This window comes from Acartia tonsa, chromosome 4 (genome assembly GCF_053477335.1).
Source record: "Acartia tonsa isolate MP-2025a chromosome 4, ASM5347733v1, whole genome shotgun sequence".
NCBI lineage: Eukaryota > Metazoa > Arthropoda > Copepoda > Calanoida > Acartiidae > Acartia > Acartia tonsa.
In genome coordinates this window covers 35,474,005-35,497,901 of record NC_137263.1, presented here as the reverse complement: position 1 = coordinate 35,497,901, position 23,897 = coordinate 35,474,005, and the positions used below count along the sequence as shown (strand labels likewise).

General features: G+C 33.8%; 1 protein-coding gene across 3 annotated transcripts in view; it reads left to right on the top strand.

The window, feature by feature from the left end:
* Window positions 1-10,380, top strand: part of LOC145316972 (potassium voltage-gated channel subfamily B member 2-like) — a 45,389-nt gene extending 35,009 nt beyond the window's left edge. For 2 of the 3 annotated variants that reach the window (XM_080157827.1, XM_080157825.1), the window contains exons 12-19: window positions 78-229; window positions 586-615; window positions 1,755-1,880; window positions 3,131-3,285; window positions 6,955-7,086; window positions 7,543-7,662; window positions 8,741-8,816; window positions 9,042-10,380. In XM_080157827.1, the coding sequence (XP_080013953.1) occupies window positions 78-229; window positions 586-615; window positions 1,755-1,880; window positions 3,131-3,285; window positions 6,955-7,086; window positions 7,543-7,662; window positions 8,741-8,816 (791 nt within the window). In that variant the 3' untranslated portion in view covers window positions 9,042-10,380. The remainder of the gene's footprint in view (window positions 1-77; window positions 230-585; window positions 616-1,754; window positions 1,881-3,130; window positions 3,286-6,954; window positions 7,087-7,542; window positions 7,663-8,740; window positions 8,817-9,041) is intronic. The other variant, XM_080157826.1, reaches the window with a different exon arrangement.
* Window positions 10,381-23,897: the final 13,517 nt, after the last annotated feature.

The following is a 23,897-nucleotide window of genomic DNA, read 5'->3' as shown; positions in this document are numbered from 1 at the left end:
AGCCCCGCAGGGGCTAGAAATAGGAGAAAAGCTACTGTGAAAAATACGAAGAATGAAATAGATATAATATTTTTCAGAAAACTTCGCCGTCCTTTTCTTTGTAATTGAATACCTTGTCCGGTTTATTTGTTCCCCGCGGAAATGGAGGTTTTTCAAGCAGCCTATGAACCTGGTCGACTTCTTCGCCATCATTCCGTTCATCCTGGACCTGGTCATCGGGGGTTTACAGGTATAACTGTTCCCCTTGAACGTCCTTAATTTTTTTTTCAGTGGCATCAAAAATTGAAACATGTTGCCAAATTTTAAGATAGATGGGAAGAAATTGAAACCAAATTTTTAGATTATTAACTTATGTCAATTGTTTTCCATAAAATTTATATATGGTAATTTGCAAAATTAAAAAAATAACATTTACTTTATGTACAATAAATCGTCCCAAAGTATAGTGCAAAAATCTTCCCATAGCTAAAAATCACCCAAAAAAGACCCACAACTTTTCTACACATAAACAAACAGACAGACATCCCGGTACTGTGTACTTTAGAATATAAGGACAAGTTTATTAAGATTAAGATTTGATTTCAGGACAATCCAATCTTAAACAAAGAGCTTCAGGTGACCCCGGAGTTTTTATGTAGTTTTTCTTGCACAGGGTGACCCAATATTTTTTAGATTTCTTTCTTTCACAAGGTGTTCCACAGTATTTACATCACCTCATCACCTTTATTTATATGCAACTAGTGCCTTATATGTCAACAAATTATCCAAACAATAAAGATTTTTTCATGAATTTCAATAAAAAAATTGGAGTTTTGATAATTTTGGGGAGATATTTTTGGTCTTCAAGGTTCAAGCTTAAAAAGGTTGGAATTTTATGCATAGGGTTAGAAAAATCTACCTGTTCAGACAAGATATTGTACATTTTTTTTGACATATAAAGAACTCTTTTACTTTTTTGTATTCTTTATTATAACCATATTGTAACTACAAATATCTGTTATGTGCTTTTTGACTTTTTAACAACAAAATTTAACTGGAAGTGTGTTTTTGATTTGATTTTCATATATAGTACTTTTTGGTCTCGCTATGAAAATAACAATTTACTTTTACTTTCAACTTTTCTATTGTATTATGATTGATTAATCTTATACAGGAAATTATTTTATGAGAAATGAGTTTTTAGCATTTTTGTAGATTGTTTATGTTAGCATCATTCATTACAGGACTAAAAGATAAAAAAAAACGTTGCATATTTTTACTAAAACACATGACCTTTAAATCTTAATTTAAAATTATTCAAAAATGTTTAAAACATAAGAAGAAACATATGTATCTCCAAAATTAATTTTATCTTTCAGCTACCTATTTCAGCTATTCAGACCTTTATATTTAGTTTGTGATGTTTGAAAATAAGCAAGCTACTCTCATTTTTACTTTGTATGTTGTTGATTGATTATCTCATTGTAAATTATTTTTTTTTGAAAAAAATGATTGAAAAGTTTTTTTTATTTCTTTTTATGCAATATGCAACATACAAAGTAATCCCTGTACTTAAATCGTTTGGTAGTTAAAGATTATGTGAGTCTGTGTTTTATTTTAAAGGATTAATCAGTTATAAGATATCTTTGAGAATTTTCGAAAATTGTCATTTGAATTTTTTTTATTTTTATTTGTTTTATATTTAAAAGTTGTTTTTATTAATAATCTTGTAGATTTTTTTTATTTGTGTGCTATTTTAGTATTTTTGTTTTTAGGATTTTGAAATCATGGGTAAAGCTGGTAAGATTGTACGGTTAGTACGAGTTATGCGAGTGATGAGAATTTTTAAGCTGGTCCGACATTTTGCTGGCCTTCAGTCTCTTATATACACGCTCAATCAGGCAGGGGAAACTACACAATTAAAAATAAATTGATAATAGTGGAGGGTAGTTTTTCGGTTGCTTAGATAAGGTTAGGGCACCCTGCTGAGAAACAACTTCTCTTCGCCCTTGTTTCAACTTATTTTTAAAAAGGGAGGGGCTTCAGTGTTCGACAGGCTTTTTATAGGAAAGTTCTCAGGAGTTCTATGTAAAAGAAGTAGGGATAGCAAAAAATGCCTAAAATCACCCCAAAATTAAAATCTAAAAACCATATTTGGACATATCTGAATCTTAGTTAAAATGAGAATTCAATTGGTTCAGTATTTTTCTAATTCTAAGCCAAAGACAAAATAAACCTTACTTCTTTATATATTAGGAGAAAAACTAATTAAAAAACGCAGAAAATCTGGGAAAAGCATAATAATACAAATCTATCAATTTACCCAAACTTTCAAAGTTTTATATAAAATTCAAGCTACTTCCTTGCAAAAAGTTGTAAACTATTTAACATCTAGACACAGGCTTTTTTTATGCAAATTCAAAACCTCAGAAAAAAAAGTTTTCTTTAAAGTTGAAATATTTTGTTTAAAAGTTTGCGTTTCTTTTGAATGTTTAATCATTTGAGTTTTCTATCAACCATTATGGAGATTGGTTATTTTTAGTTGTGTAGCTGCTATACAATCTGATAGTGTCCGTCTGTTTGAAACACTTATCACCTTCTAAGTTTATTTATACCACTTTTTGAACATCTTCTTCTTCCACCTACTTCTCGAATCATTTAAACTTTTTAAGTTTATGCAGTTTTTAAGTAAAGTTACCAGGAAAAAGTTGAGATATGGATAAAATGATCCTTGTTTTAACCATACATACACTATAGATCTTATTTTGAAAACGTTTGAGTCATTCTTATATAAAAGTAACAGGATCTCTGTCTGAGTGTGTTTCTGTCTGTTCCTAAGGATCTCGCTAACCGCACAACTGATATGATTTTCTCTTACAATGTAGCTTCTTATAGGTCCTGGGAAGGCTTAAAACTAGTTAAGAAAAAGTAAAACGATTTTAACAGCACACTTAAAATTTTTTTGTCACTGCTAGTGTCAACAAATCAACATTTCATTAAAGTACCCAAACTTTGTAAACAAACAAACGATAGAAATTTTTGGGTACCATAACAATTGAAGTCTAATGTCACCTGCCCTCCTGTCCTGATCTAAAATCAAACCAATGTCAATATAAGAAAATTTAAAAATGTGTTTTCCTTCTGTGGTTAGGCCTACAAAGAGCTTGGTCTCCTCATGCTTCTAGTTGGCGTGGCTGTCCTAACCTTTGCCAGCCTCGTTTACTTTGCTGAGAAGGACAACCCTGCGGGGTCCTGGTCCTTCCTCGATTCATTCTGGTGGGGGCTCATGACCCTCACCACTGTAGGGTAAGTTTTTTTGAAGCAAGCTTTTCTATATTAGGTCTCTGTCAGCTCTAATCATTAATTTAGGAATATTAATTTTTTCATTTCGATTTTAAACTTTGCATATTGATTCCAGTAACCTAAACCCATATGTAGATTTAAGTTATTGGTGTAAAAGTTTGGACACAGGTACTTTGTACCAATCCTAAATCAAAATAGTTTCCTAATGCTTTTAAGCCACTGAATGGTAAAACATGTGTATGATCATTTGGAGATGACAGTCCTTTCCTCCCTGGTTTTATCAGACTAACATTTGTTTTCATAAAATGCCCAATGCACTGAGCAACCAACCCACCTCTGTGATTTGTGGCAACCATAATGTTGTACAATAACCACTAAACTTTACAAAAACTTTCAAGTTTTAAGAAAATGTGGAAAAAAGCTGAAATATTTCTCAAATTAAGTTTGCAAAGTTTATTTAAAAATGCAAAAAAGATAAACTTTTATATTATGTAAATTTAGATTATATATTAACATTTATTACTCTTTTAAATGACTCAATTACTGCTACCAGAGAGAGGGGAAATTGGAGAGGGTCCTTGACTGTAATCTTTTGTTTCTCCTTTAAAAGTCATTACCTGAAGACCAAACATTCTCTTTCGAAAGTAGTTTAAAATATACCCAAGGACATCAAAATTTCATGGAAATCATAGACCTTATGTTAAAACTTTACAGGACACACAAACTTACACACTTTCAGCTGGGATTGTCTTTTTCAAAACTCAGCAGACGCGCCTCAGCTGAGACTAAGCCTCGAATTTCAAGCAGTTTGGATGCTTTGATTTTTTTAAAAAGTGGGATAGTCATACTCAATTAAATCAGGTTTAGATTTTAAAATTGTGAATGGTTGAGATCCCTAAGGATGACAGACTGCTGCCGAGCCCTGGTCTTTAATAAACTTGTGAAAAGTTCTTAAAGTTGCTAAAGTCTAACATACTGTATTTCTTATTCTATTTTATTAATGTGTTAAACAAACAATTTTGAAATAGAAATATATATTTTGGTTTGTGAAGAAATATTTTAGGGCCACCGACCTGAGAATTTCTTAATAGTGTTCTTTCATTGTTTAAAAACTTTTTTTTTAGAAAGGTTTCCATATGGAGAAGACTTCTAAAGTATTAATTGTTTAATTGTCTATATGTATGTACTAGAGTTGGCTCGATATAATTATCTCCCTATTGGCTAGTTTTCTATATGCATATCTATTTCTCAATAAATCTATTTTCCTCACCCGGCATTACTATCTAAAAGAAAGTAAATATTTAATAATTTAAATGATTTTTAAAAGATTTTTTTAAATTATATTTTTTTCTTTACATTACCACCACCAAAGGGTTAATGATGATGATTACAATTTTAGTTTAATATTTGAACACACAAAATGTCGCCACAATCGAATTCTTTTAAAACATAGTTTTCTTAGATTTATCATATTATAAATTTAAATTTTCTTTTTTATGATTAGAAATTAAATACATCAATATAAGGTAAATAGCAACATGAAATGAAAAAAATGAATTTATTTTTAATAAAGTAAAATAATGGGTCTTATCGTTCTGGGTAATGAGAGTTTATTATGGATTATTGGAGCACTATGAGTTTTAATCATATTTTCCTTGGAAAACTTGAGCTCGTTTATAGACATTTATTTCCTATATAGATCTGACATGGATCTTGAAGCAATTAAGCAGGCCGTTTTGTACATGTTAAAAATTGGAAGATTTCATTAAATAAAAGTAATCGCAAATATACTTAGTAAATAAAGGTTAGGGAAGGGGAAGTTGAGGGAAATAGTTAAAAGAGAACTATCTGTAAATAAAAATCTAACAACGTTAGCAAACACCTATAGAGAAGCTTAGTTACTAAAGCGAGAATAATCAACATACCAACAAACTTGCAGCAGGCTAAAATAACGAAACCTCCCATTCTTGTTGTTCTCTAGTTTATACAGTACAAATATTTGCTATTTATTATTATAAAATTATCTGTTTTGTGATGACACCAAGGCCTGACTGAAGAAGGCTTTATTTGTTTTCTCTCCAACTTTGAAACCATTCATCCCACCAATGGATATAGGATATACGTGGATATATTGACAGGCGAAAATGTTTCGTCAATTTAAGTTGCTAATATGGACATAATAAATGGGCCAGTTCGATTATCGAGTAGGAGGCGGGGGTATGGGATAAAGGGGGTGGTAGGGGATATCGTCATTTATCCAGCTACGAGCATCACTTTATCAGAATACTAGCGGCTTCGCTCCTAGCCTCTAGGGGCTTTGCCCCAAGAGGTGATAAAAAAAATTAAGGCGAAATTCGTAAAATGTTCTGCAAAAAAAAAGGACCAAGGAAATGTTCTGCAAAAAAAATGGGGGGGGATTTTTTTTGGGGGGGGTTGGGGGTGTCCCACCCCCCAAGAAAATAGCCTAACACCACCACAGGACCAGTAGGTATATTCCCTGAAGAGTAGAATCCGATCGGTTCAGTGGTTACCGAGATCTTAAGCTTCAGACGGACGGACGGACTACTTTGTATTATAGAAAATCTGGAGTAACATCCAAGTAATATTATATCGAGTTTCCCACCACGCTTTGCTCTCAATAATAATCTGAGACTTTATCATTTATCAAAAGTCATTCTTCTTTAAATCTTAAAATATAGAATAGAATAATAACTTGAGTCTATGGGGTTGATATTAACTTATGGAGGTTTTTGTTCAATTAAATATTAAAAAGAGTATAGGTCAGAAATTTTAGAGTATAAGACAGTTAACGATTAATTGATGTAACCCCAATGATGATTAATATAATTAATCCTGTTGTTGATTAAAATTTGACCATTCTAGTTTATACCAACCAATCAAAAGTAACCGAATCTTTTGAGCCAAGGAATAAAAGAACGTGTTTATAATTTACAGTCCATTGTTCTTTGGGTCTGTTTTCAAAAAGTTTTTAAAAATTTTCTCAGAGTGTTTCAATTTTTTAAATTTCACCTTTCTCAAGATCACTACATTAATATACACCAACAAGATTTAGAAAGTAGCGTCGCTACCACAAACAAGTTAATTAATTTTAAATGTTGGCTGATATATAAGTTTGTACGGCCTCAAAGGATTGAAATGGAATTGAGTAAACCCGTAAGGGATTGTTTCAGTAGAATTTATAATCTCTAGATAACACTTTCTTTATCCTTTTCCTCTCTCTATCTGTATCTTTTATGACAAAAAAACTTTATATTTATAAAATGAAGCCTAAAACCTGCTATTGACCAATATGAATTTCTTTTGAATAAAAATTTGTTACTATATCACGATTTCAGTTTTTTAGGGGGGAATTTCGTGATGAAACCTTTTTTTAAATCCACAACTTTTATTTTCAATTTATTTTGTCTGTTGGTTATACTTTACTCCAAAACAATCGGCTGCTTCCCTAGCATCAAAAGACTCGTTTGCGAAATAGCCTAAAACCATCCTGAGACTTAAATTCTAAACAAACATCCCAGTACCTGTAAGAGCTTCTTTTAAAACAAAATAAATCAGTCTGTTCAAAAGTTAGCGAGATCTTAACGGACAAACTAAAATGCAATACAATAAATAAATCAAAATATATAACTAAAAAAACTAATTCTATTTCAGTTATGGAGAGTTGTCACCCTCGACCTTCCCTGGAAAGCTAATTGGAGGTCTGTGTGCGTTGTGTGGAATATTCATACTTACCCTACCCATTCCCATTGTTGTCAACAGTTTTGCTAGCTACTATAAGAACAGGTTATAATTCATATTATTATTTTCTTAGTCTAGTCCTAAGTTTAAAAGCTCGAAAATAGTTCAAATTAACCTAAATGGGTAGAACCAGCAGTTTCTTGTGAGAGAAAATTAGCCTGATATTGAATTCGACATTACTATGAACACTATGTATTGGTATTTAAAATTTGTCGGATAGACTTAATCTTATGGATTTTATAATTTCTAAGCAATTTCATTTTATTTTAATTAATTATTATATATGAAATTTAGTTTAAAGTGCAAAACCTTTAATTTGTTACCTTTTAAAGGCTATTAGCCTCAGGAATAAGATGTAGCCAAAAAGCAAAAAAATCTAAATTGATATTAATGAAAAGGTCGTCTTTACTATAAAGTGTTGCCCTCCAAAATCACGAAAAAATCAGCTGAAATTACCAAATACTGAAGGTTTAAAAATAACTAATACTTGATTTACTTTAGATTATGGCGTAATGAGGTTGCATACAAGAAGCGAGAGAGGGCAGCTAAAAGAAAAGAGATGGAAATACTTATGAAAGATAACCTTCTCAATATATTAACTGTCCCTGGTACACCTATAAGGTAGGAAAAACAAATGATAAAATGATGAGCTATCGCTCTATCATTCTAAACCTATATGAGCGATTACTTTTTCTAGTTTTTACCTTATGAATTATTTTCGACAGATTTTTTATAAAACGGCTAGCTTTATTGCATCAAGATCCATGACAGATCTATATAGGAAATAAACGTCTATATATGAGCTCGAGTCTTCCAATAGTAGAGTCTTTAATACTCATAGTGCTCCAAAAATCCATAATAAACTCTCATTGACCAGAACTATAAGACCCATTATTTTACTCTATAGAGAATAAATTCTTTTTTTTAATTTCATGTTGCTATTTGAATTATACTAAAGTATTAAATTTCTATTCATAAAATAGAAAATTTAAATTTATAAAATAGTAAATCAAAGAAAACTTAGTTTTAAAATAATTTGATACTAGCGCTGCGTCTGTAATGTGTTCAGATATTAAACTAAAATTTAACATTTAACTAAATATTTTAACCCTTTGAGGACGATAAATTGAAACAAAAAAATTCTAGGATCCTAAAATATTTTAAAGAAAGAGAGACAAAATTATAAATATAGTTTTAAATAAAAATAATGAAATTTAAAAAAAGATGGAAGGAAAGGGAAGTGAGAGAGAGGGACATGTAATCTCTAAAAATGATGAAAAAACGAAACTAAAGTCGTAGTATCTTTTTAAAAAATCTTTAAGTGTAGTAACTTTTTTGTAGTTGGGTTGATATTCAGTGGTTGGACAATGGAAGAAAAAGATTAATATTCAGAGATAGGCCAATGGAAGAAAAAGATTAAGATTCAATCTAGCCAATAGCGAGATAATTTTAGAACGAATTTTTATATTGATATGTAATGGTTTTGTTATTTTCTATTTTTAATCTAATACCTCTCATTTTTTTCTTTTTACCCTTTTTTTATAACAACTGAACATCTGCAGTTTTTCCATTTAACTATACTTATTTTTTTCTGTGCTTCGCTACTGAAGAATGTTGTCATCATTGTTTATTTTAAAATTTTTAAAAGTTTATCTTCCCTCACTGAATGACTGACTGCCTTACTTACTCTCAATTTCAGGTGTCAAGATGAAGATGAAGAGGCTGTGGAATTAAATAATACTCATGGAAAATTATCCTTACCATTAGTTCTTTAGGTACGTTAGTACTCCTGTCTTAAATCATAATTCTTTGGGTACTTATTTATTTAAGTTTTTTGTAAGATTTCTTGTCGGAGCCTTAAGATTTCAATAAATAAAATCTACATTTCTGGGTTACTATCATAGGTCCCAGGATAGTTTCATGCTATTTTGTTTTTAGATTTAAGTTTGGGGATTGTTTTGGGCTATTTTTTTACCTTTCTAACATTATTTTTGTTTTAGATCCTGACACAATTATATTGAAGCTACACAGCCAGTTATTAGAAATATATTTCTTTTATACCTCAACCTCAATTAATAATGTATCATGTAATGTTTTTATTTATAGTTTTAATTGCAATAAGTTTCACCAATAATTATGAAAGAAGCGTAGCTTGTCTTTAACTTGGGTATGTTAATATGTCCAGCAATTTGTCATGGTCCCTAATCAAAAATATGATTCATTTACTAAATATCCCCAAAAATGGTTTTTACTGTGATACACTCAAGAAATGAAAATAGATTTATCTTGATTTTGATTCTTTTTTGAAAAAAATGCATTACTTTTAAGGGAACAAAGTATAGATAAATGGAATTCTACCCAGGTGCTCTAAATTCTGATAATGAGGGGTTAGTAACTCTCTACTTACAAATTCAAAGGTATGGTGCTGTAGGCAAGGCATCTACCTAAAGTGGGGGGGGGGGGGGGATTCATTTTGCCTTTGGCTATGTATACTAAAAAAGATTACACACTAAAGTATATTTTACATCACCCCATTTAACAAAATTCTTCTCGCGTGCCTGATGTATTTTTTTTATAAAATATGATTACTTACATGTTCATTTAACTAATCCTTTATCTCTAATTTAATGATTTATAAAGACAAATCTGCACAAAAGTTCTCAAAATATCACTCAACTGTTTTTCTATGCATTTCTCTTCAACTTAATTCTGAGGAAATATTTTCTTTTAAATTTCCTTAAAATTAAATTAAGTTATATTTGCAGAGGAAATTTTTTTGTTTAAACATTTTCTTTTTTTGATTTTAAGTATTGCTTTTTTGATTTGCCAAAAAGGGTTTAATTGCTTAAAATAGTTTATCCTATTATATGATAAATACGGTTTTTTAAAATAAATATATTGTGTTTGTTTTTGAGCTACGCTAATCATAAAAGGTTTCATTCTTGTGCCAAAATATCTTTAATGTGCTTAATTTTTATAAAAAACTGTTTCATTTAATTTTTAGTTTTAAAATGTGATGAGAATTTTTTAAAATTTAGATATGAATTTTAAATATGAAGCAAAACTCCTCAACAATTCTTATTCATTGGTCTGTCTGTCTGTCTGTTACAGCCTGTAGTCAACCTTGTGCTATATTTAAGAATGTAAAATAACTAAACTGGTTTCAATTAAAAATTATTTTTTAAAGTGTATTGAAAAGTATTGCTACACTAGGACTTAATCAAAATAATTTATATTCTTTAAAAATCCCTAATCCTATAATGTAATTTAATTAATATTAAGTTTGTATCAAACAGTACTATTGTCATCAAATCAAATACAGTTTTGTATATTTAATATATATTCTGTATGTCTAAAATATAAAATTTCTAATGTTGCAAAGCAATTATTTAAAACGAACACAGTAATAGTGTCTGACTGATTATGACGTAACAAAAAAAAAATAGCCAATGAGAGGCCACTATAAATTTTACCATTGGTCAATAACGGCCTCTCATTGGCTAATTTTTTTTTGTTACGTCATAATCAGTTAGACACTATTACTGTGTTCTTTAAAACCTAAATCCATTATTTTTTAAAAATTTTTGTTTCCTTTTTTACATGTGCAACGAAACAAATAATTTCATTCTTGTTTAAATATCGATTGCAGGGCGAAATTGAAATTTTTAACATTGTATAATTATATAACAGCATAAACCTTACTTTTTTGTACAATGCATTTCACTTATTGGAAAATTTGGCATTTTTTATCATTCGTAAGCTGACAACAATAATTCACCCTTCTCCTCTACTTATAGTTGTAATACTAGGAAAATTGTGTTCAATTGTAAGGCTTTTTGAATTTAATAGATTTGAATTGGATTTACTTAAAATAGAGTGTACTAACAAAAAGCTTATTTACAAAAAAAAATTACACAACACAGAAAGATATTTAATTTGTTGAAATTTTTAAAATTCCCTAATTAAAATATAGCCTTTATAAAACGTCATACAATAAGAAACGAGTATTTGCATTACGAACAAAAAGACATACAAACAGGCCTGGGTGATTTGTAAAATATGCTCTTGAACTATTAAGTATTATGTATGTATTAGCATCACTTTGACATCACCAAAGCGTTTAACAAACATAAACCGTATTCATTGCTGAATAAAATAACTTTTTTAAATATTGTTTTAGCCTTGTCGAGCTTTTTATGTTTTTAATGAGCAGGGACATGGAACCAGGGTTCAGTCAAACTAAGCTCTTGGTCGATTTTAATCGGTCATTCAGACTTTCTTAATACCAACTTTCAGTTAGTTTCATCTTAACCCAAATTTTTCCCGATAAATATCCAAATTTTCGAGAATTTAGAATTGAATCACGGCCTCTAATTTGTTGCTTGCACTTAAAAAATTACATTATAAGGGGTTTAAAACAAAATATAATGAATAATGCCAAAAAAATGAAAATTATTTTGCTGATTTTGCACAAAGTGCAAAATAAAACTAATAAAACGAAATTCCTTTTACATTTTAGAAATCTAATGACAAATTAGAAAAAAATAATTTGTTAATGTTTTTGCTAAAGTATTTTTTCTTGTTGATTATTTGGGCATGGTAGAACTGTATATCAAAAAAGATTTGAGGATGTTTTTAAATATTTTTAAAAATCTAATCTTCTTACAGCAATTGTTATATATGTAGAAATTTCGGGTATAGTCCTTTCCATGACATCGCTCCATATGGGGCGATGATTTTAATTGATCGCCTCTTATGACAAGGGGCGATGTATTGGCTCCTTGAAAGGAGCGATTTAATAGCCCCTTATAACAAGAGGCGATGTTATGACTCCTTGAAAGGAGCGATTTGATAGCCCCTTGCCCTAAGAGGCGATTAAATGATCCTTTATCGCTCCATAATCGCTCCTTCTGCTATAGCCCCATGATGGCTCCTTTATAGCCTCTCCATCGCCCCTCCGTAGTCCCTTACCTTAATTTATATAACAACCCACTTGATGGCCCCTACATCGCTCCTCCATCGCCCCTTCTCCAAATTTATATTACATTGTACTTTGATGGCCCCTACATCGCTCCTACATCGCCCCTTCATCGCTCCTACATCGCTCCTTCATCGCTCCTTCTCCAAATTTATATTAAATTGTACTGTGATGGCCCCTACATCGCTCCTACATCGCTCCTACATCGCTCCTTCATCGCTCCTACATCGCCCCTCCATCGCTCCTTCATCGCTCCTTCTCCAAATTTATATTAAATTGTACTGTGATGGCCCCTACATCGCTCCTACATCGCTCCTTCATCGCTCCTACATCGCCCCTTCATCGCTCCTTCTCCAAATTTATATTACATTGCAACTTGATGGCCCCTACATCGCTGCTACATCGCTCCTTCATCGCTCCTACATCGCACCTCCATCGCTCCTACATCGCTCCTTCTCCAAATTTATATTAAATTGTACTGTGATGGCCCCTACATCACTCCTACATCGCTCCTTCATCGCTCCTACATCGCCCCTTCATCGCTTCTTCTCCAAATTTATATTACATTGTACTTTGATGGCCCCTACATCGCCCCTCAATCGCTCCTACATCGCCCCTCCATCGCTCCTACATCGCTCCTTCATCGCTCCTTCTCCAAATTTATATTAAATTGTACTGTGATGGCCCCTACATCGCTCCTACATCGCTCCTTCATCGCTCCTACATCGCCCCTTCATCGCTCCTTCTCCAAATTTATATTACATTGCAACTTGATGGCCCCTACATCGCTCCTTCATCGCTCCTACATCGCCCCTTCATCGCTCCTTCTCCAAATTTATATTAAATTGTACTGTGATGGCCCCTACATCGCTCCTACATCGCTCCTTCATCGCTCCTACATCGCCCCTTCATCGCTCCTTCTCCAAATTTATATTACATTGCAACTTGATGGCCCCTACATTGCTCCTACATCGCTCCTCCATCGCTCCTTCATCGCTCCTACATCGCCCCTTCATCGCTCCTTCTCCAAATTTATATTACATTGCAACTTGATGGCCCCTACATCGCTCCTACATCGCTCCTCCATCGCTCCTTCATCGCTCCTACATCGCCCCTACATCGCTCCTCCATCGCCCCTTAATAGCCCCTTACCTTAATTTATATAACAAAGCTCCTATATGGCCTCTCTATCGCCCCTTAATAGCCACTTAATTTAATTATATAACATTGCCCCTACATAGCCTCTCCATCGCCCCTTAATAGCCCCTTACCTAAATTTATATAACAAAGCTCCTATATAGCCTCTCCATCGCCCCTTAATAGCCCCTTACCTTAATTTATATAACATAGCCCCTACATAGCCTCCCAATCGCCCCTTAATAGCCTCTTACCTTAATTTATATAACATAGCCCCTATATAGCCTCTCCATCGCCCCTTAATAGCCCCTTACCCTAATCTATATAACATAGCCCCTACAAAGCCTCTCCATCGCCCCTTAATAGCCCCTTACCTTAATTTATATAACAAAGCTCCTACATAGCCTCTCCATCGCCCCATAATAGCCTCTTACCTTAATTTATATAACATAGCCCCTAAATAGCCTCTCCATCGCCCCTTAATAGCCCCTAAACTTAATTTATATAAAATAGCCCCTACATAGCCTCTCCATCGCCCCTTAATAGTCCTTTACCTTAATTTATATAAAATAGCCCCTATATAGCCTCTCCATCGCCCCTTAATAGCCAATTTATATAACATAGCCGCTACATAGCCTCTACATCGCCCCTTAATAGCTCCTTACCTTAATTTATATAACATAGCCTCTCCATCGCCCCTTAATAGCCCTCCATCGCCACTTAAAAGCCCCTTACCTTAATTTATATAACATAGCCTCTACATAGCCTCTCCATCGCCCCTTAATAGCCCCTTATATCCTCCTTCAAAACAGTTATACACCTTCCCAGGATCTATTGGAAGCTACCCTATAAAGGAGAACCATATTGGTTCTGCAGTTAGCGATCTTCTTTGATACATACAGACAATGATCCTGTTACTTTTTATAAGGATTAAAAATAAAATGGCCTAAAGCCATCTCATTACCCATAGGAAGCTTCACTGTAAAGGAGAACCATGTCGGTTTAGTGGTTAGCAAGGTACAGACAGAAATACATACAGACAAAGATCCTGTTACTTTATTATAAGGATTAAAATAAAATAGTTATTAACCTCCCCAGGACCTATGAGAAGCTACCCTATTAAGGAGAACGATCTCAGGACCTATAGGAATCTTCACTGTAAAGGAGAACCATATTGGTTCAGCGGTTAGCAAGATCCTTCGGTACAGACAGACATTCATACATACAGACAAAGCTTCTGTTAATTTATTTTAAGAAATACAGATAAAATTGTTATAAACCTTTCCAGGCCTAAAACCATCTCAGGACCTAATTTCTGCCGTTGACAACTCGAGTTAAGTTACTATATTATTTTTACAATGTTTAACTTATCTGTTATTATTGGCTGACGAAAAGTTTGGGCAAAAAAAAAGATTTATTCTTCAATGAAATATCTCTCCAGTATAATTTTGGCAAGTGCTAATTTATTAAGAATAAAGTTTGCCACAAATTTACCAAAAAATCTCATTGTCATTTCGCCAGGGAGGATTGGGATAGTTCCCAAAGTGTTATAAGTTGGCTTATCCAAGAGTGCTGTCTAGTCTCCAAAGTTTTATAATACCGTTTTCTTATTCGTTAGATTAACAACCTTGGGGACTTTTTATTGTTTTGTGATTGTTTAGTTCATTAAGTTGAGTGTCTAAATGTTTCAACCACTAATTCTAAACTAAAGAAGGGGTAATTTTGTGAATCATCAATGGGAATAATTAATATATAAACATACATATATATACAGTGTTTTTTTTATGAGAACATTTTTGAAAGCAATTTTACCCTACTTATAGTTATCAGAATTTAATGATTAATGGCTTATTCTCTTCGTTTTTTATAACCATTAACAGAAAAGCAAAAAAATATTTCAGTTTTTATTTAAAAAGTACAGTAAATTCAAAATTTCAAAACATGGGTGTCAACATCTAAAATAGTTATTTCTCGCATCGTATTATAAACGGCTTTCCGCGGATATAGAAAGTACAATTATGAGATTAAAACTAGTTTTTTTTAGCCCCGAGGTGCCGAAGGCACCGGCTAAAAAAACTGGGTTTAATCTTATGATTGTACATATCTATATTCGTAGAAAGCTGGATATAATACAATGCTAGACATAGTTTTTTCGTATGGATGAGAACCGGTTCCTATCCACCGGATTCAAATGAATACGAGAAATGGTTTTAGCGCATTTTTCTTATGCTCAAATCTTCTACCCTTTCCAAGAATGGAGGGAGTACATTGGGGGGCCAGTATTCCCTCCCTGGTTGAGATATGGCCTTCAAATTTCAAAATGTTCTAGTACATGTCACAAATAGTATCTATATAAATTTTTAGCTCTATATCTCAACTTTGAAGCGTTTTGCAGCCATTCTTGCAAAGGTAGATTATAAGAAAAATGCACTAAAACCATTTTTAGATGTTGACACCTAAGTTTTAAATTTTTTAATTTACTGTACTTTTTGAATAAAAACTGAAATATTTTTTGCTTTTCTATTAAAGGTTATAAAAAAAGAAGAGAATAAGCCATTAATCATTAAATTCTGATAACTATAAGTAAGGTAAAATTGCTTTCAAAAAAGTTCTCATAAAAAAACACACTGTATATATGTATATATATCATTTTATCGACAATCGTCTTATCCCTGTAGATCTCTGATTATCAGAGCATTTTTGAAATATTTGCTGCTTATTTTTTGGCTGCCTTTGGCAAAATAATTTTTTTTCATAAAAAATTGTATACAAAATTATCGTATTAATTTGGTAAATATATCATTGCACTTGAATTATTTTTAAGTCACTAATGGCTAATCCCATAGATGACCCTAGGAGTACTTTAATGAATAGATGTGGTGGAGAGGGGGGGGAGGGGGAAGGTTAAGAATTTAAGGGAAGTGATACCTTCCGGGGGCTGAAAGTGTTGGTCCCCTCCCCAAAATGAAAACTTTTCCTGCGAGTAAAATAAGCTTCAATGTAAAGGAGAAGCATATCGGTTCAGTTGATACTGATAAACATCCTATTACTTTAATGTAAATGTTAGTTTAAGGATAGTCTGTATAATCTCAGGGAGAAAGGAAACATTAGGCAATTTTTACAATAGTCTCCAAAGTTTTATAATGAAGTTTTCTTATTCGTTGGCTCAAAACTTTGGGGACTTTTGTCATATTTTGGTTGTAGTGTTGCAATTTTGTGTATCGTTATTAGGGATGGATAAAAATTTATCAGCCATTGTCTCATTCCTTTAGATCCTTGGTATAATCAACTGAATAACAGTTCCAACAACAAAAATTAAGATATTGCTTCGCTTTTTATGGACAAATATCCTGTTATTTTATTATAAGGAAAAAAAATAAACTATCTTAAAATCATCTCAGGACTCAGTGGTTAGCAAGATCCTACGGTATAGACAGACAGACATACATCATATCGGTTTAGCAGCAAACGAGATCCTTTGCTACAGACAAAAAAAAACTTTGTATATCGACTAGCGGCTACGTCCCCAGCATCTATTGGCTCTGTATTCAAAGGGGAATGAATAAAAGCCTAAAACCTTCCCAGGACTTAAAATAGAATAGCCTAAAACCATCCCTCGACTTAAAATAAAATAGCCTAAAGCCATTACAAGACAAATATTAAGCTTACCTGAAATAGAAAGCCCAATCTGTTTAGTAGTTATTGAGATCTTAAGTTTCAGAACAGAAAGCCTTACTAACGTGGACAAACGCAGGATATTTCGGACAAATGTCGGAGTGGACATTATATAAGTAAAACGCAGAAGTGTCTATAATATCTTAAAAATTAGGTTTCAACAACATTTGTTTAGTTATTTCTACACAGGTTAGGTTAGGTTAAGATATAAATATACAAATAAGCCCCCTGCAGGGGTTAGGTATATAAAAAAACATATTTGACAGTTGTAAACAATGTGAGAAAAAAATATGTTTTAGTTTAATGAAATGTTCTATCTGTTTCAAACCTTTGCCTTTCGATAGAACTTACCTACTTTGGAAAACTGTCAGACTGATTTTAAAATTTCAGTCTGTGAGAAAAGATATTCAAGATTTTTTTTTTGTTTTGAAAGATTTTTATCTTATAAATAAAATAAAAGACACTCCTGCGTTTTACATAAGCAATGTCCACTCCGACGATTGTCCCATTCCTAGGTTTGTCCACTCCAACGTTTGTTTATGTTTTACTACTTTATATAATAGGATAATATGTATTCTCCTTTTATATTTCTCTTTTCTTATTCACTTGCAGCTGCGCTCTTTTTAATGTAAGGAGGCAGAAAAATAGCCTAAACCAATTAGGGGCTTAAATCTGAAAATGAAAAAGCAAAAAACCATCCCATGACCTATGTGAAGCTTCCCTTAAATGGAGAATTTAGTCAGTTTATGAAATTTTTAAGCTTCAGACCAAAAAAAATACTTTTTTTGTTAAAAGAGAAACTTTTCTACAATTAGGGTTAGTCCTTTCGTCATTGCTCTTCTCATTAAGTTAAGCATGTGGTTTTCTCTGCTATTGTTAAAGATAGACTGTTGAGATTTTTAGTGAATATTCCCATGACATATGTATATCCAGTCTATAAATTATTTTGTCTGTCTCTCAATTATGCTTCAAAAGACTTAGGTTTCGTGATAATCTTTGAGTAATAGCATATTCTCTTAAAGTCTGCTCTATAACTTACTTTGTCTGTTTGTCCATTATATGATCCTTATTCAATATTCTATTTAACTAAAAAATTTCATTCTCTTAGTTTATTTTTTTTTCTTTATTTCATTATGTTATTATATTATTTATATTTATTTTATTAATTCATTATATTTTCATTATAATTTTCCTTTTTAAATGCGAAACTTTTCTATAGTAAGGATTGGTTAGTCCGTACGTCCAAACGGTTAGACGACATTTTCTTTAATTTAGACATGTTATAAATATCCTATCGATTTCAAACTTTGCAGAATGATTTCTGTAACAGTTGGGTACAATACTATATTCATTACTAGAAAGTATGTACGTCCATTTTTTTGTATAATATCATTGTCCCATTCATCTGGGTTTTGGAGTAATGTTTCTTAGGACAACAAGGTTTAGTATTATAATCAAATACTAAAAATAAAATTATGCCCTTTTACTATATTCTATACTAGCAGATTCGCCCCTAGCCTCTAGGGGCTTTGCCCCAAGAGGTGATAAAAATTTTTTTGGCGAAATTCGTAATAGGACCAAGAAAATCTTCAGCAAAAAAAAAATGGGGGGGATTTTTTTTGTTTTTGGGGGGGTTGGGGGTATCCCACCCCCCAAGAAAATAGCCTAAAACCACCACAGGACCAGTAGGTATATTCCCTGAATAGTAGAATATAATCGGTTCAGTGGTTACCGAGATCTTAAGGGACTGACAGACGGACAGACAGACGGACAGACAGACAGACGGATGGACAGACATCATTCTACTTTGTATTATAGATTTACGCTAATTTTAACAAAATTTATGTTTGACCTCCTGATTTTAGAGCTTTGCTTTTGTGAATGTTGTTATCCTTGTTATCTTGCTTTTTTTCCTTTTTCATAACCTATTATATAAAGTAGTAATCTTTTTTTGTCTGTAGAAAAGCTAACCGCTGAACCTATATGGTTCTCCTTTACAGTGAAGCTTCTTTTAAGTTCATAGAGGGTTTATAATTATTTCAAGGGAGGGTATCTCCACCCTCCCAGAAAATTCACCCCAAGAAAAATATTACCCCATCCCCTCAAAAAATCTTTTTAACTTTTTAAAAGCAAAGCTTTTCTATAATAAGGATCAGTCCGTACGTCCGTAACGGTTAGCTATTTTCGTTAATTTAGGCATGTGATTCCTGTAGTAGAAAGGTACGATTTAGAAAGTCTATAATCATTATCAGAATATCCGTACATCCATTTTAAGCATACTAATTATTAACTTACAACAAATTTTTATGTATCAAAATTATCCGATTAATCTGATTTCTGGGATACTGATTCCTAGGACAACAAAATAGAATGTTATAAGCGAATCATATCTATAATCAAGTCAAAAAATGTGAGTACGTCCTTAAGCATTTTCCTGCATGTAAGCAATTTCTCAATAAATTTACTTACAATTTTGTTTCGAATTTTAAATTTTGTTTAAATTTATGTTCTGACTATTCAGTTCTGACACTCTACATTATTAATGTTCATTAAACTTTTTTCTACCGTTTCAGAGCTTTGCTTTTATAAATGTTGTCATCCTTGTCATCCTTTTAAAACTTAAATTTAAAACTGTAGAGGGTCACATTCCTTCCTTACCTTAATGCCCTACCTTCTATAATGAAGGGGCAATACAATTACAGAGGCTGTACAGGAGCCATAAAGGGCCTATGTTATATAAATTAAGGTAAGGGGCGATGAAGAGGCTATGAAGGGGCTATGTTATATAAATTAAGGTAAGAGGCTATTAAGGGGCGATGGAGAGGCTATGTAGGGGCTATGTTATATAATTAAGGTAAGGGGCTATTAAGGGGCGATGGAGATGCTTTGTAGGGCCTATGTTATATAAATTAAGGTAAGAGGCTATTAAGGGGCGATGGAGAGGCTATGTAGGGGCTATGTTATATAAATTAGGGTAAGGGGCTATTTAGGGGCGATGGAGAGGCTATGTAGGGGCTATGTTATATATATTAAGGTAAGGATTATATAAATTAAGGTAAGAGGCTATTAAGGGGCGATGGAGAGGCTATGTAGGGGCTATGCTATATAAATTAAGGTAAGGGGCTATTAAGGGGCGATGGAGAGGCTATGTAGGGCTATGTTATATAAATTAAGGTAAGGGGCTATTAAGGGGCGATGGAGAGGCTATGTTGAGGCTATGTTATATAAATTAAGGTAAGGGGCTACTAAGGGGCGATGGAGAGGCTATGTAGGGGCTATGTTATATAAATTAAGGTAAGGAGCTATTAAGGGGCGATGGAGAGGCTATGTAGGGGCTATGTTATATAAATTAAGGTAAGGGGCGATGGAGAGGCTATGTAGGGGCTATGTTATATAAATTAAGGTAATGGGCTTTTAAGGGGCGATGGAGAGGCTATGTAGGGGCTATGTTATATAAATTAAGGTAAGGGACTAGTAAGGGGCGATGGAGAGGCTATGTAGGAGCTTTGTTATATAAATAAAGGTAAGGGGCTATTAGGGGCGATGGAGAGGCTATGCAGGGGCTTTGTTATATAAATTAAGGTAAGGGGCTATTAAGGGGCGATGGAGAGGCTATGTAGGGGCTATGTTATATAAATTAAGGTAAGGAGCTATTAAGGGGCGATGGAGAGGCTATGTAGGGGCTTTTTTATATAAATTAAGGTAAGGGGCTATTAAGGGGCGATGGAGGAGCGATGGAGGAGAGATGTAGGGGCCATCAAAGTACAATGTAATATAAATTTGTGGAAGGAGCGATGAAGGGGCGATGTAGGAGCGATGGAGGAGCGATGTAGCAGCGATGTAGGGGCCATCAAGTTGCAATTTTATATAAATTTGGAGAAGGAGCGATGAAGGGGCGATGGAGGGGCGATGTAGGAGCGATGTAGGGGCCATCAAGTTGCAATGTAATATAAATTTGGAGAAGGAGCGATGAAGGGGCGATGTAGGAGCGATGTAGGGGCCATCAAGATGGAGGAGCGATGTAGGAGCGATGTAGGAGCAATGTAGGGGCCATCAAGTTGCAATGTAATATAAATTAGGGTAAGGGGCTATTTAGGGGCGATGGAGAGGCTATGTAGGGGCTATGTTGTATATATTAAGGTAAGGATTATATAAATTAAGGTAAGAGGCTATTAAGGGGCGATGGAGAGGCTATGTAGGGCTATGTTATATAAATTAAGGTAAGGGGCTATTAAGGGGCGATGGAGAGGCTATATAGGGGCTATTTTATATAAATTAAGGTAAAGGACTATTAAGGGGCGATGGAGAGGCTATGTAGGGGCTATTTTATATAAATTAAGTTTAGGGGCTATTAAGGGGCGATGGAGAGGCTATTTAGGGGCTATGTTATATAAATTAAGGTAAGAGGCTATTATGGGGCGATGGAGAGGCTATGTAGGAGCTTTGTTATATAAATTAAGGTAAGGGGCTATTAAGGGGCGATGGAGAGGCTTTGTAGGGGCTATGTTATATAGATTAGGGTAAGGGGCTATTAAGGGGCGATGGAGAGGCTATATAGGGGCTATGTTATATAAATTAAGGTAAGAGGCTATTAAGGGGCGATTGGGAGGCTATGTAGGGGCTATGTTATATAAATTAAGGTAAGGGGCTATTAAGGGGCGATGGAGAGGCTATATAGGAGCTTTGTTATATAAATTTAGGTAAGGGGCTATTAAGGGGCGATGGAGAGGCTATGTAGGGGCAATGTTATATAATTAAATTAAGTGGCTATTAAGGGGCGATAGAGAGGCCATATAGGAGCTTTGTTATATAAATTAAGGTAAGGGGCTATTAAGGGGCGATGGAGGAGCGATGTAGGGGCGATGTAGGAGCGATGAAGGAGCGATGGAGGAGCGATGTAGGAGCGATGTAGGGGCCATCAAGTTGCAATGTAATATAAATTTGGAGAAGGAGCGATGTAGGGGCGATGGAGGAGCGATGAAGGGGCGATGGAGGAGCGATGTAGGGGCCATCAAAGTACAATGTAATATAAATTTCAAGAAGGAGAGATGAAGGAGCGATGTAGGGGCGATGTAGGAGCGATGAAGGGGCGATGGAGGAGCGATGTAGGGGCCATCAAAGTACAATGTAATATAAATTTCAAGAAGGAGAGATGAAGGAGCGATGTAGGGGCGATGTAGGAGCGATGTAGGGGCGATGGAGGAGCGATGTAGGGGTCATCAAAGTACAATGTAATATAAATTTCAAGAAGGAGAGATGAAGGAGCGATGTAGGGGCGATGTAGGAGCGATGAAGGGGCGATGGAGGAGCGATGTAGGGGCGATGTAGGAGCGATGAAGGGGCGATGGAGGAGCGATGTAGGGGCGATGTAGGAGCGATGAAGGGGCGATGGAGGAGCGATGTAGGGGCCATCAAAGTAAGTACAATGTAATATAAATTTCAAGAAGGAGAGATGAAGGAGCGATGTAGGGGCGATGTAGGAGCGATGTAGGGGCGATGGAGGAGCGATGTAGGGGTCATCAAAGTACAATGTAATATAAATTTCAAGAAGGAGAGATGAAGGAGCGATGTAGGGGCGATGTAGGAGCGATGAAGGGGCGATGGAGGAGCGATGTAGGGGCCATCAAAGTACAATGTAATATAAATTTCAAGAAGGAGAGATGAAGGAGCGATGTAGGGGCGATGTATGAGCGATGTAGGGGCGATGGAGGAGCGATGTAGGGGCCATCAAAGTACAATGTAATATAAAATTCAAGAATTAGAGATGAAGGAGCGATGTAGGGGCGATGTAGGGGCGATGTAGGGGCGATGTAGGGGCCATCAAAGTACAATTTAATATAAATTTCAAGAAGGAGAGATGAAGGAGCGATGTAGGGGCGATGAAGGAGCGATGAAGGGGCACTGGAGGTAAAGGACTATGGAGGGGCGATGGAGAGGCTATGAAGGAGCCATCATGGGGCTATAGTATAGCCTCTTATCATAAGAGGCGATATTAACGCCCCTTCAAAGGAGCTATTAAGAGGCCATGAAGGAGCTATAGCATAGCCTCTTATCATAAGAGGCGATATGAACGCTCCTTAAAAGGGGCTATCACATCGCTCCATATGATAAGAGGCTATGCTATAGCTCCTTGAAGGAGCTATAGAAAATCATCGCCCCATATGGAGCGATGTCATGGAAAGGACTATACCCGAAATTTCTTTTAATCATTGCTGACCTATATAATTTATATTACTTAGTTCAAAATATTAAAGCTTAGCTTTAATACTTTTTTTATTTCATCCAAGTTGATTTAAAAATCGTCCCCTGGTTGTGTATAGAAGTATCTAATTTTATTTTATGTAAGAATATCAAAAAATGTTTATTTACATATATATTAAGATGCCAAAATTATATTTAACAGATTAATTTATTTATGAGAAAATAATCAGTATTTTTTGTAAGGGTTTGTTTTGTGAAGAAATTATATAGGAGATAAATTATGAATCAAGAATAGTAGAATAATACATACAAAGAATTGGAATAAATTCTAAAAAGCTAAATGATAAAAATAGTAAGTGTTTTTGATAAAAGATTACAAAATGACGGTGTTGTAAAGGAGGGCTTTAAGCTATTTTAATGTAATTTATATAATGTGACTATCCAAACCACTAGTATTATACAAAGCCATATTATTTCATAAGTAAAAAAGGGTTAGAATTTGTTTGGCTTTTATTATTTCTCAATTCTTTGCTTTTTCTTTGATACTATTATTTTGAAAATAACTTTTCTTCCCATGATATATGTATGTTTATAATTAAACTCCTATGCAAGTAATGATAGAGTAAAAATGGTTATGCTTTTATGTATGTACTGTAATTTAGAGAATCATTTTATCAAAATATGTTGAAGATTTTTATCAATTTTGTCCATAATAAATACAGCAACATAAATAAATAAAGTTGAAAGAAGCACATAAAAATTCTCAGAGAAATTGCGTTGAACTTGTTGACTGCAAATCCAATTGACTGGTTAGAGACTTTCTCTTGGAGACATAGATCATTTGGACATAAGGACATACTATAGT